Genomic DNA, 12,868 nt, shown 5'->3' on the forward strand with positions numbered 1-12,868 from the left:
GAAATTGCCAAAGATGAACGGTACAGTGGAGAGTGCGACTCTTAAATTCTGTTGGTTTTCCTTTGAAAAGGTGGGAGACCTGTGCAACCAGTTAGGACGGCTTCACGGGACACCATGGCTTCGAACAGCATATTCGAGTCATTTCCTTCGTATCAACAGTGCTTCATGCGAGGTAAGTGCCCCAGTTTAAAGTGATTCACTCCAGTGCATGTTGAGAAATAGTCCTCCAATGTTAGATGCAAGAAAGATGTTGTTGCTTTTGTGGCTGCACGAAGAGTACTTACTGAGTTCATAGCTGATGCAGAAAATGGTTTATTTTTAAGCATTTCATTTAGTTGTCAATTATCTCCAGTTCAATAAATGCTCTGATGAAGACAGAGAAGTGCCTCAGAAAACTGAAACACGTCTGTCATGAGTAGCTTTTCACCCAATATGATGTGAGTCTTGTCTGATAGCTTCGTTGGAGAAAATATGTACTCTTTAAGGCTGACTGAAGAAACACTGGAGTCTTTAGTAAAGTCGTTTTGAAAACACTGAATTAGTCACCCTCGACAGTGAGGAAACAGAAGTACGAGATATATGTTCAGAAGCTTATGTCACTTTGAGTCATTAACAGTAGTCAGAATCAGGCTGCTTTTCTTTTCATGTTTTTGAAAAAGAACGATTATCATGAAGTAAAACAGATTGATAAATGCATGAGCAACACTCTTGAAACAAAGATAACTCTCTTTCTAAACTGTTGCTCAATTTTACGTAGCATGCCACTGCTTTCGGTACAGCTTGCACCTTAAGGGAGAAATTTGTACCATCGACTCATGGTGGTTGGATGATTTATGCATTCCTGCATCATCATTCAGCTCCATTGAATGGCCACAGTCCCAGTGCAAACTTGCTAACAGCTCCCTTGGCTCACTAAACAACTGTTTCCTCAGCGCTGTTAACAGCCAGAGGAAACAATATTCACCAAATAACGAGAAGGACCTTCCTGGATTCAGTTTGCTTTTATTTCATGTTTTGTTTCCAACCCGTGGCCACAGGAAAACTTATTGAGGAAATTTTTACGAGTTAGATAAGGTAATAAAGAGCAATGTATAAATAATCCTGTTTCATTCCTGCAGAATGCAGGCAGTTGAGGCAGAGACTGCTGAACAGTTAAGGGTATTAGTTAAGGTGCCATTTTTAGCCCATCACACTGGGTTAAGGAGTAACAAAACAAGAGAGCTTGAAGCAGGCAGACCACCATTGACTGGTCTGACCAGTTGATGGCTAAAGCAAAAGAAGGGCCAATTGTCACACACAGGCCATATAAATATTCAATAGAACTTGAATAGACATTAGGAGCGCTGTCATTTTAAATATGTATATAATAAAGCCATAAAATTGGAAAGGAAATCGGCTTATTTAATCTGCTTGTACTTGTGATAAATTTGTTTTGTTATTTTGGTTTGGCTTCCTCTTATTTCCTTGCCTGTGCATTGAACTCTGGTCAGCCTAGAGATATGAGACAGAAACAGAATGCCTTCTAGACTCATGCAAGTTAGATAAATAATCATGGCTGTGGGCAAATTGTTTCTGGTGCACTTTTCTCCCAGCTATTTGCATAGCCTGGTCTTTGCAAATGTCCCCGGTGCCACTCTCTTCGTCTTGTGCAAAAACACTGCCAAAATTTATTGCCCTCGCTCTGCTAACAAACCCCAAATGGTCAGCTGTGGGGAAATAACAAGTGGTTCTCGTCCCATATATTTCACTTTATCAGTTCTTGCAGTTCTCTCAGAAGGAAACCCATAACTCTTGTAGCATGATACCCATGTTAAAAACGAGAAGGAGAGAAAAGAAGCAATTGTTCTATTCTAAGAAAACACTGGAAGAAAGCTGACGCATGAATTGAGTGTGGTACACCACAAAGGATATGGGTCTTTTCTATCATACCACACCAGGCTCTCCCTTCTGCTCTCCGACAAGGAAATTGCTGAAGTCGCACCCTCCAATAAAACATTGCGCCCCAAGAGGACGGATGTTTTCAGCTTACAGTGAGTTTAAACATTAATCCTCATAGTGAATATAAGCGCAGCCTAATTGTTCTGGTAATATATCACTCAATGGTACATTGTGTTCCAGCAAACTTTGCGCTGTGCACTGGTAACCATTTCATTTTGTGTTCACAAACTAACTAACAAAGGGTTGCAGGTTTGGGGGAGGTGAGGTAAAAGAAAAGAAAGACCTTTTTTTCATATTGTGCTGTTCCTGAATGCAGAAAATCTCAAAGTGCTTCAAAGACAATAAGAAAGTTCTGAGTGTAGACTTTGATGTGGTATAGATAATGCAGCAACCAATTTCCATACAGCAAGCTCCCACAAATGCCTATGTTATAATATCCTGGTAATCTGTTATCATAATGTTCATTGAAAGATACACAGAGCCAGGGTATCATGGAGAACTCTGCTGCTTCCCTCCAAAATAGTGCTAAGGGAACTTTTTGATCCACCCTCAGAGTATAAAGAGAATCTTGGTCTCATCCAAAGAGTGATGCATACATTGCACCTTTTCCTGATTGTTCTGCTCAAAAGTTCACCGTAAAGGTTGATTGTTGCTAAATACATCAAACCAGTCTTCGCTCCGACTCTGTTCCCTGATGGTGTGCGCTTACATCCAGAATTTTGTTAAATGTTGCTGACATTGCATCCGTTATATTTCATTACAACACTAGACAATGTATAAGCAAGGGTGTTTTATAGCTACCTAACTAACAACAGGTAGCATGGTCGCTCAGTGGTTGGCACTGCTGCCTCACAGCACCAGGGACCCAGGTTTGATTCCAACTTCAGCTGAATAGATTGGATTGGGATATCTGGTTGGCATGGACGGGTTGGACCGAAGGGTCTGTTTCCATGCTGTACACCTCTATGACTCTATGACTGTCTATATGGAGTTTACACATTCTTCCTGTGTCTGCAGGGTTTTCCCCCCAAAGTCCAAAGATGTACAATTTAGGTGGATTGACCATGCTAATTTGCCCAAAGTATCCAGGAATGTGCAAGCTAGGTAGGTTAGCCATGGGAAATACGGGATTTCTGGGTCAGATGCTCTTTTGAGAGTCAATGTGGATTCGATGGACTGAATGGCTGACAGGGATTCTATCAACAAGATATTTCAGAATGTATAGCACGACAAATCTGTTGCATGAGCCAAGGCTGGAAGGGATAGGCTGAATGAATATTAGAAATTGCTTGGTTTAATGTCAAATGTATTCACTATCACAGGAAGACACAATTCCACAGCACAAACTTTACTTGAAATTTGTTGCCCCCTTGCTCTCATTTGGTAAACTAATACAAGAATTTCTCTGCAGGTCTGAGAACAAAAGGCTATTACATCCCAAATCATCCAAATGAAGGAAATAGAAATAGAAACGAAGCTGAAAAATGTGTTGCTGGAAAAGCACAGCAGGTCAGGCAGCATCCAAGGCAGCATCGATGTTTCGGGAATGAGCCTTTCCTGAAGAAGGGCTCATGCCTGAAATGTCGATTCTCCTGCTCCTTGGATGTTGCCTGACCTGCTGCGCTTTTCCAGCAACACATTTTTCAGCTCTGATCTCCAGCATCTGCAGTCCTCACTTTCTCATAGAAATAGAAATACCATTTTCGACACCCTTTCCTTAATTTTCAATATTGGCCACATTATTGTTATCATCAGTGCTAAATTTACGCAAGAAACATGTAAAAAGCTCCTAAAGTAAATTGTTATCCACTAGGAAATACATTTTGTGCACAAATATTGAGTCAACTGGGTAATAAAGGATTTTTAGGTTAACAGGATGTTTGAAATAAATATTTTAAAGTTGGGAAAAACTTGCATTTACATAGCACCTTTTGCATCCTCTCATTATCCCAAATGTGTGACAGTCAACTAAGTACTTTTTGAAGTATGCTCACTGTTGAAAACACTGCAGCCAATTTGTTTAAAGAAAGGTAGCAGTGAGTTAAATCATCAGCACATAGAGCTTTAGATGTTCATTGATGGACAAATGTCCACTTAGACACAGGACAAAACTTTGTTGCAAATATAAAATCTAGAACATATGTTAAGTAAAACAGACCTCATAGATGATCAGATGCTCATTTCTTTCTCAACTGTTTACCATTAGGTGGTACAGTGGCTCAGTGGTCAGCACTGCTGCCTCATAGTACCAGGGATCTGGATTTGATTCCAACCTTGGACAACTGTCTGTGTGGAGTTTGCACATTCTCCATGTGTTTGTATGGGTTTCCTCTTACAGTCCGAAGAGGAGCGATTCTGGTTAATGGAGAATGGGGAAAGAATTGTTGCTGTTAAGAGCTGCTCCTTTTTTTGAGGTATTTTCAGTGTTACAGCTGATTTCCTTGAACTCAAGGTGCAGCAATTACTGTGTTATAAGCTGTTACATTGTTTTGGAACTTTGGGGGAAAATAAACAAAACAACGGCACTTTAAAAAGGAGGAAGAGAGACACAAGGCAGTGACCACATGGTCAGTGAATCAAACGAGAAAGAAACCAACATTGCTGTCTGACACATCAGTGAATCTGCACAGCTACGGCCTTTGCTGTGTGGGTTATGGAATGAGCTGCCAGAGGAAGGGGTGGAGGCTAGGACATTTATAACACTTCAAAGGCATCTGTATCAGAATATGGATAGGAAAGGTTTACAGGGATATGGGCCAAGTGCTGGCAAATGGGAATAGATTAATTTAGGATTTCTGGTTGGCATGGACATGTTGGACTGAAGGGTCTGTTTCTGTGTTGTACATCTCTACGTCTCTATGACTATGTGCATGTTAGGTGGTTTAACCACGCTAAATTGCCCATAGTGTCCAGGAATATGCAGGCTAGGTGGGTTAGCCATGGGAAGTGCAGGGTTACAGATTCGGTCTGGGTGGGATACTGTTTGGAGAATCGGTGTGGACTTGATGGGCCTAATGCCTGTAGGGATGCTATGATGTGAGTATAACAAAAGATCAATGCAGTAAAAAATGATAACTTGTGTTGAGTTTGCTACAGAAATATCAGCTGAGAAGTGGTAAGCATTTGACAAGTTCACAAATAAGCTCATTTTGATATTTAATGGAGTGAATGTGTTCATTTAGACAGATCCTATTCCCTAAGCTGTTATAAATACTGCCCAAACTAAACTTTGCTTCCGTAAATATTAACCCACACCCTCCTGAGTAAACAAGCTGGCTAGTTTCTTAGTGTCAGATGGGGTAAAGTGGGAGCTCTGTATATTGGCATGCAGCAGTGGTTCAAGCTATACTTACCACAAGGACCCAAAATCTTTCCTCAGTGCAAGATCAGCATTTAAGAACAATAACATACAGGTTTATGTTTTGACTTGCAATCTTAGAGAGAGTGTCGCATCTGTTCACTCGGAACATCCTGTAAAAGTGTTGCTTCAAGTGGTGTCATTGTGAAACCACACCTGCAGTGAAATCTCAAGCTTGAATGCTTAGCTGTCAGAGCAAGTGTTAGCATTATTCTTTTTGCAGGACGTTTTATAGAATGGAATCTCATTGGCACAGTATTCTGAATCCCACAGATGCACCCCCTATAGGGTCACCTCCTGCAACAGCAAATGACCACGCCGTCCTTAAATTGGAGCACTGATTTATCATTCAGCCCAAATGATATTTAACTGTACAGTCATGGGCACGCACGTGGAGCGGACACTGATGTGATGGCATCATGTATTTCTGATATCACTGTGTGGGAGTTTTAAACTTAAGAAGTCGGCGCAAACGACTGTGGTTGCACATTCCAGATGTTGATGTAAACTGGTTTATATTAGTTTTCTGATTCCAACTTGAAAATAAAAGTGAGGAGTCTAAACCATCTAGGAGCACAGTCAGGATCTGTTCTGCATTTAAGAAACTGTGCATAATTTGTTAACCCTCTCCCACCATATGGTTTTCCAATAGTAACTACCTAATCCCCAGAAATGCAAACTCAAATTATTGTCCACATATGGAGGCCAACAGCCCAAGGGGAGTCTGAGTCAGCTTGAGACGAGTCAAAATAATGTCTTATTCTTTAAAGCTTTATAAGATGAATAGGGGATGACTCGTGCCCAAAGCAGAGAGCTGGGACTCCGATTTGTGTCTTTGTTCTCCAGTGACCGTTATCCACGCAGTGCCCAGGTACTGCTGTGGCTCAGTGGCTAGCACCCCGAAAGGTTGCGTGTTCACGTTTCACCCCTGAAACTTGATCAGAGAACTTGGGCTGTAGTACGGGCTGAGGGAGTGCTGCATTGTTAAATGCTGGTGATGCTGCCCAGTGGATGAGACATTAAGCCCAGGTAAGGTCTGTTGTCGAAACTGAGTGCTAAATATTCCATGGCACGCTGTCAAAGGAAAAACATGAAATTCTTCCTGATGGCCTGTCTGGTATCTATCGCTTGGGGACTAGAGGGTTTGGGTTATAAGGAGGGGGTGGATAGATTGGGACTTTTTTTCACTGGAGCGTAGGAGGTCATAGGGTGACCTTGCAGAGATTTATAAAATCATGTGGGGCATAGATAAGGTGAATAGCAAAGGCCTTTTCCCTAGGATAGGGGAGTTCACAACCAGGAGTTTATTTTATAAGGTGAGAAGAGAAAGATTTAAAAGGGACCTGAGGGGTAATTTTTTTTCTTACAGAGGGTGGTTCATATACGTTCATGATATGTAGAAGCAGAACTAGGCCATTTGACAAGTCAAGTCTGTTCCACCATTCGATCGTGGCTGATGGTCTCCTCACCCCTATTTTCCTGCCTTCTCTCCATATCCCTCCAACCCATTACCAATTAAATATCTGTCTAACTCCTATTTAACTTTACTCACTGTCCCAGCATCCACCACACTTTGGGCTAGCGAATTCCACAGATTCACAACCCTTTGCGAGAAGCAATTTCTCCTCAACGCTGTTTTAACTCTGCTCCTCCTTATCTTAAGACTATGATCTCTCGTCCTAGAATGCCCCACAAGAAGAAGCATGCACTCCACATCTATTTTGTCCACACCTTTTATCATCTTGAACACCTCAATTTGATCTCCCCTCATTCTTCTAATTTCTAGAGACTACATATCTGAACCATTCAATGTCTATTCATACGACAAACCTCTCATCTCTGAGATCAATCTAGTGAACCTCCACTGAACTGCCTTCAATGCTACTACATCTTACCTCAAATAAGGAGATCGAAACTGTGCACAATATACAGGTACAGTCTCACCAATTTAAATTAGTCTGCAAAAGGATATCAGATAAATACTTAAAGAAACAAATGGCAAATATGGTTAAGGTGGAAGGATGTAGGACTAACAGGGGCAGACTCAATAGACTGAGAAGCCTCTTCTGCTTTTATTTTAATAATTTGTGTGCTCTGAATGTTACTGGGATTGCCATTCTTAGTTGCCCTTCAAAAGGTGGTGGTGAGCTGCTTCTTGAAGTGTTGTAGTCCATGTGCCATTGGATAGATAGACAATGCCCTTCGGAAGGGATATGGAATGAACTGCCAGAGGGAGGAAGTGGTAGATGCAGGTATAGTTGCAACATTTAAAAGACATTTGGATAAGTACATGAATAGGAAAGGTTTAGAGGGATATGGGCCAAACGGGACCAGTTTAGTTTGTGAAACCTGGTCAGCATGGATGAGTTGGACAGAAGGGCCTGTTTAAGTGCTGTATGAGTCTATGATCATCAGCACTGAAAGCAGATTATCTGTCCTTAGTTACAGCGATGTTCATTGAAACTTGCTGGACACAAATCATTGTTGTATTTTTGACAAAACTTAGTGCACTAAAAAAAAGGTACTTTGTTGGCTGTTAACTTGCTTTGGGAAAGCCTGAGATTGTGAACGTATACATATAAATGCACCCATTGTTTTTACATGTTTCCAACACTCCTGAGTCCCTCTGCTGTGTTACTGGAGCATTTACTCAGCTCCTTTCTCCCATGATCTGCACTCCTTTCACAAAAACACAAACAGAGTTGGGAAAGATCTTAGCTGAGGAAACAAAGATTCAAATGTGTAAAAACAAAAGGTAAACAGGTAGAAAAGAAGACAAGGGAATGTAAAACAAATTACACCTGTTTCAAATTAGTTTTCTAACTATCCAATCAGGAGCTGAACAAAATGATATAACAACCACATTCAGCTGTCATGAGTGGGTGAGGGTGAATCAGACTACTAGAATGCATTATGTTAAACCAACTCTTCAATTTTGAATATTGGCATGTTTGGCTTCAAACCTCAAGTAAGCGTTTAATTTCACATTTTAATGTTGGTACACAATTTTATTTGCACAGTCTCGACCAGAATAAATTATCAATGGCCCAAAAATGAAACTCAACCATCTACCATCCCCAAGATACTGGGAAATCCAGACTGAAACTGGCTTTTCCCTTTTCCACTAATCTACCACACAGCCTTAAACAGTCTCACTTGTAAGGTGTTCGGTAAATCACCAGTGAGACTTTGGGAACCTCAGCCATTATTCTGGCTTAGACTACCTCTTGAAGGTCCCAATTTCTAGAGGGTAGCAGCCAGTAAATCTCTTCTTACCAAACATCCTGGCTATCACTTGATGAGCTAGGCCTCTGATAGTTCTGGGCACATCAGGTTAACCTTTACAACAATAAGTGGACTAGGTTAATCCTGAGCACTATTTCTGATTGCACTGTTGCAAGTATAAAGATCCACCAGGACAAACTGACAAAAGATTAATTCAGAACTAACATTGGGAGGCATATCTTCATAGTGTGAGCACATTTCTAATTAGTTCTGGTTAGACAAAGCCCTTGAGTCATAAACAGTATGATATCATGGGGTTGGGCAGTGTCCAAAGGCCTGTACAGCAGGAGGAATGAGAAAGGCCCAATAGCCTTTAATATTCAACTTTACTTCTATGATTAGATTAGATTAGATTACTTACAGTGTGGAAACAGGCCCTTCGGCCCAACAAGTCCACACCGACCCGTCGAAGCGCAACCCACCCAGACCCATTCCCCTACATTTACCCCTTCACCTAACACTACGGGCAATTTAGCATAGCCAATCCACCTAACCTGCACATATTTGGACTGTGGGTATATACCTGCTTAAATTGTGGGACATGAGATTTCTGCCACTCTCGAAACTTCCAGAGAATTAGGATGTAGCATTTCAACTAACACAGTGTCCAAAGTGCTGTTGGTACTAAAGCAGTAAGGTCTTCAATTTTACAATTGTGCCAAATACAACAGGCCAAATGAGCTTAATAATCAAATATATTGTTGATGTCTAAGTGACATAATCTTATGATAATTGAAATATCATTATTAAGCTTCTGTGTAAATTTAGAAGGGACAACCATTGTCCACGCCAAGATTTCTGAGATACAACTGTCTATAAAATAGGCAGAGATCTTTTAAGTCTACTTGATATTTTTCTGTTCCATTACACCCCTTTGCATCAATTCACAACCAAACAGGAGTTGATAATTGGCCCCAGACAATATCCCACAATTTCATCTCAAGCTATTTCAAAAACATTCCTGAACCTTTCCCAGTGCCCATTTTTCATTCTTCAGTTAAGTAACCTAGCCTTGTGAAACTGTCATTTTTCACTATTTTATAATTTTATCAAATTCCATATCTGGCCTTCAGGTTCAACCACCCCTTCAATTTGGAAATTAAAAAGTTTACAGTGAACTTTAGAACCTAAGTCCATTTTATTGCTTCTGATAATATTGAATATGTCCCATGGGGTGAACAGGACAAATTGCACTATATAATATAAACTGCAGTACCCATAATGGACGACCAAGTCATAAAGCCAGCTTTACACACAGATATAGAGTTGAAAATTGACTCAGTACTTCAGAGTAGCAATTTTTCCCACTGAACCGAAAGTTTGAGTTCAGGTCTTATTCCAGAAACTCAAAGACAAAATCTAATATAACCAATGGAAAGTTAAACTTCGAGGTATTTCTTGTGAAATGTTAAACCAAATATTCATCTGCCTCTCAGGTGAAGGGATAATGATCCTATGACACTGTTCTCCATGATGGCCAAGTCAACATTTATTCTTCTACCAACCTACCTCTTGTTTCTTTCACTGTTATTCATGAGAACTTGATGTACATACATTTTGTTGCTGGGCTTCCTACAAAAATGAAAACACGGTATGGCTATTTCATTTAGTGAAGGCTGCTTTGGCATACCTTTGAGGTCATGAAAGGTAAATGCCAGTATAAGTAAATAGAAAACTTTATTTTACTTCATTGGAACAATTTACATTTGACATCAAAAACAGAAAATGCTGGACAGTTGTAACAGATCCATTCGTTTTGACTGAGCAAGCTAGCTATTTAATATTTCAGTGCTTGGTCTTCTTTCATCTGTTGTCTCTACAGATACCACTTGGCATTTTGTGTGTTTCCAACATTTTCTGTTTTCACTTGAAGTCAAGAATCAAAATTCCTTCATTGACAGTGAGTCCAATTGAGAAAATGTAGGTAATTTTTACTTTTTTCAGTGAGTAATTACTTTTCCAGGCTTAATAAGCGACCATATATGTCACTCAACACCAACAGATATTACTGGACCTTTGCTCAAAAGCAATTCAAGAAAGAGATAGATATATGTTTAGACTTTAAATGCATCAAAGACAATGGGAGAAAGGAGAATTTTAGCACGTAGATAGATCACAGAATCGCGCAGTATAGAAGAGATACTCCAGTCCATTAAGTCTGTGCCATAGATGATCAGCCACAATCAGATTGAATGGCAGATCAGACTGGAGAAGCTAAATGACTCACTCGAGTTCTCTCTCAGATTCTACCATATAGATTATGTTGAAATGACATTCCTAATTCTGCTGTTTTGGAGGTTTGTAAGGACAGAAAATAAACATGTGCAGTGTTAAATTAATATCAAGGAATGTCCTACAAATGCAACAAGTATTTGACTATCACTATCAGCAACAGTTACTTTCAAATTCTAACTTAATTTAATTTCTTTTTGCCTAAACTATTAAGGAGGCATTTAAGTTAAGTGGCACAGTTCATCTCCACTTTATGAAGCACCAAGCCTACTTCAAGAAATTGATTGGAAAGATGTTAACTACTTAACATAAGTGCCTATCTTTATGGTTTTTGTAAGTTGTACATGTGCTGCTTATTCACACTTTTATAAAACAACTTCCATTTTAATGCTAATTGGTTATGATAGTCTGTGAATAAAAATTCCTTTGTCCTTTGTGAGGTTTCAGGTTTCATGCAGCTTGCTGGCTGGATGGTATTACATAACAGCCCATCTTTCTCTATTTCCTGGGTGTGCTTCAACTCCAGTATAGTGGCCCATGTGTATCCTGTTTATTGCAGCTGCTCAGATCCAGTGCCAGATACTATTATCAAAGTTGCAAGTGTCAGAAAATAATTATTCCTTGTGATGGCAGTATGGAGGCTTTCTTTTTGTTGTTATTCATGGATGTAAATATATTTTTAAATTACCACATAATACATTTAGTGTATTTTAGCTGCAGGAATCAGTTATTCTTCATTTATTATAGATCCAAAAGATATTCCCCTTCTTTTGAAGGCACTGAGTGTGATGCCATTCTCTCTTGTTACTTTAGGTAGGCCGCCAGTCTTAGCAAGTCAGTATAGGTGGTGAGAGGGAGTGGAAGATGGTCGTGAATGCTGGGCAAGCCCAATGCCAGCACAAAATGCCATTACTTCCACAGATCTTCCATCATGGAGCAGTAATCGACAACAAAACTGGAGCTCGATTTGAACACAGCTTTGCCTCCTACTTCAGCAGCACATTCGGTGTCAGCTGTGACTCAGTTGAAGGCAAATCACATCTTTAATTCAGCATGTTGTGAGTAGACGTCTGACACCGGGGGTTCAAAATTTATTAACTATATGCCCATATCTTCCCTCAGTCAACTGGAAGCACAAGTGGGGGTAGGTCAAGGAAGGTGCTGGAGGGTCATTCACTAGGTTGGGAGGATTCTGGTGAGGACTAAGCTACCTTCCTGCCTCTGTCCAATGAAGTTCATGGTAGGAGGGCTTTCAGACAAGCCTCATGCCCTCAAAGCTAATTGTTGCCCTAAGGTGAATACCAGAAGCATGCAGGCAGGGACTCGGCCACACTGGGATGCATTAAACCAACTCTCTATCTTTACGTTGCTTGTCAACCTCCAGAGGACATAAGCCATTCAAAGTGGTTCCCTGTGCTGACAGGGAGAAAGTGAGAACTGCAGATGCTGGAGATCCGAGTCGAGAGTGTGGTGCTGGAAGAGCACAGCAGGCCAGGCAGCATCCAAGGATTAAGAGAATCGATGTTTCGGGCAAAAGGCCTGCGCTGACAGACAGTCTATGCCCTTTCTGGCAACCCGCTCCCACCCCCTCAGCTTCCCCATGCTGCCTTCCTCCAAGGACCCCACTCCTCAAATCCCATCCGTTCATCCTAGACTTCCAATGGTGCATTATCATTGGCTGCCATTATTCCCAGACAGACAATGGAGAGCATTCCATAAATCAGAGGATTTAACCCCAGGGAAAGGCTGGCAGTGACCACTTCAGTATTCAATGGGACATACAGGACTCTGTCTGGTTCTCCAGCCAGCTGGCCAGACCACCATTTTAAACATTAAATGCTGTCTGCAGAACCAAACACATGCAGAAAAATAGACTTACAGTCCAGTGCAATATTGAGGAAATCCTCAGTAGCCAGGATAAATGAGGCCTAAAGACTTGCTTGTTCAGCTGATGATGCACTGTTGCTCTTCTTGGCTCCACAAGGAATGTAAAAACCAAGTTTTCAAACTAACATCTTTGGGCATCTTTGGCCCTGGCTCATCTATCAACTAGCA

General features: G+C 40.7%; 1 protein-coding gene across 3 annotated transcripts in view; it reads left to right on the forward strand.

Annotated features, from left to right (window-relative positions):
• Window positions 1-12,868, forward strand: part of runx1 (RUNX family transcription factor 1) — a 229,365-nt gene that overhangs the window by 223 nt on the left and 216,274 nt on the right. For all 3 annotated transcript variants that reach the window (XM_072585546.1, XM_072585547.1, XM_072585548.1), the window contains exon 2: window positions 71-172. In XM_072585546.1, coding sequence (XP_072441647.1) covers window positions 115-172 — 58 coding nt within the window. In that variant the 5' untranslated portion in view covers window positions 71-114. The remainder of the gene's footprint in view (window positions 1-70; window positions 173-12,868) is intronic.

This window comes from Chiloscyllium punctatum, chromosome 15, assembly GCF_047496795.1.
Source record: "Chiloscyllium punctatum isolate Juve2018m chromosome 15, sChiPun1.3, whole genome shotgun sequence".
In the NCBI taxonomy this organism is placed as follows: Eukaryota; Metazoa; Chordata; class Chondrichthyes; order Orectolobiformes; family Hemiscylliidae; genus Chiloscyllium; species Chiloscyllium punctatum.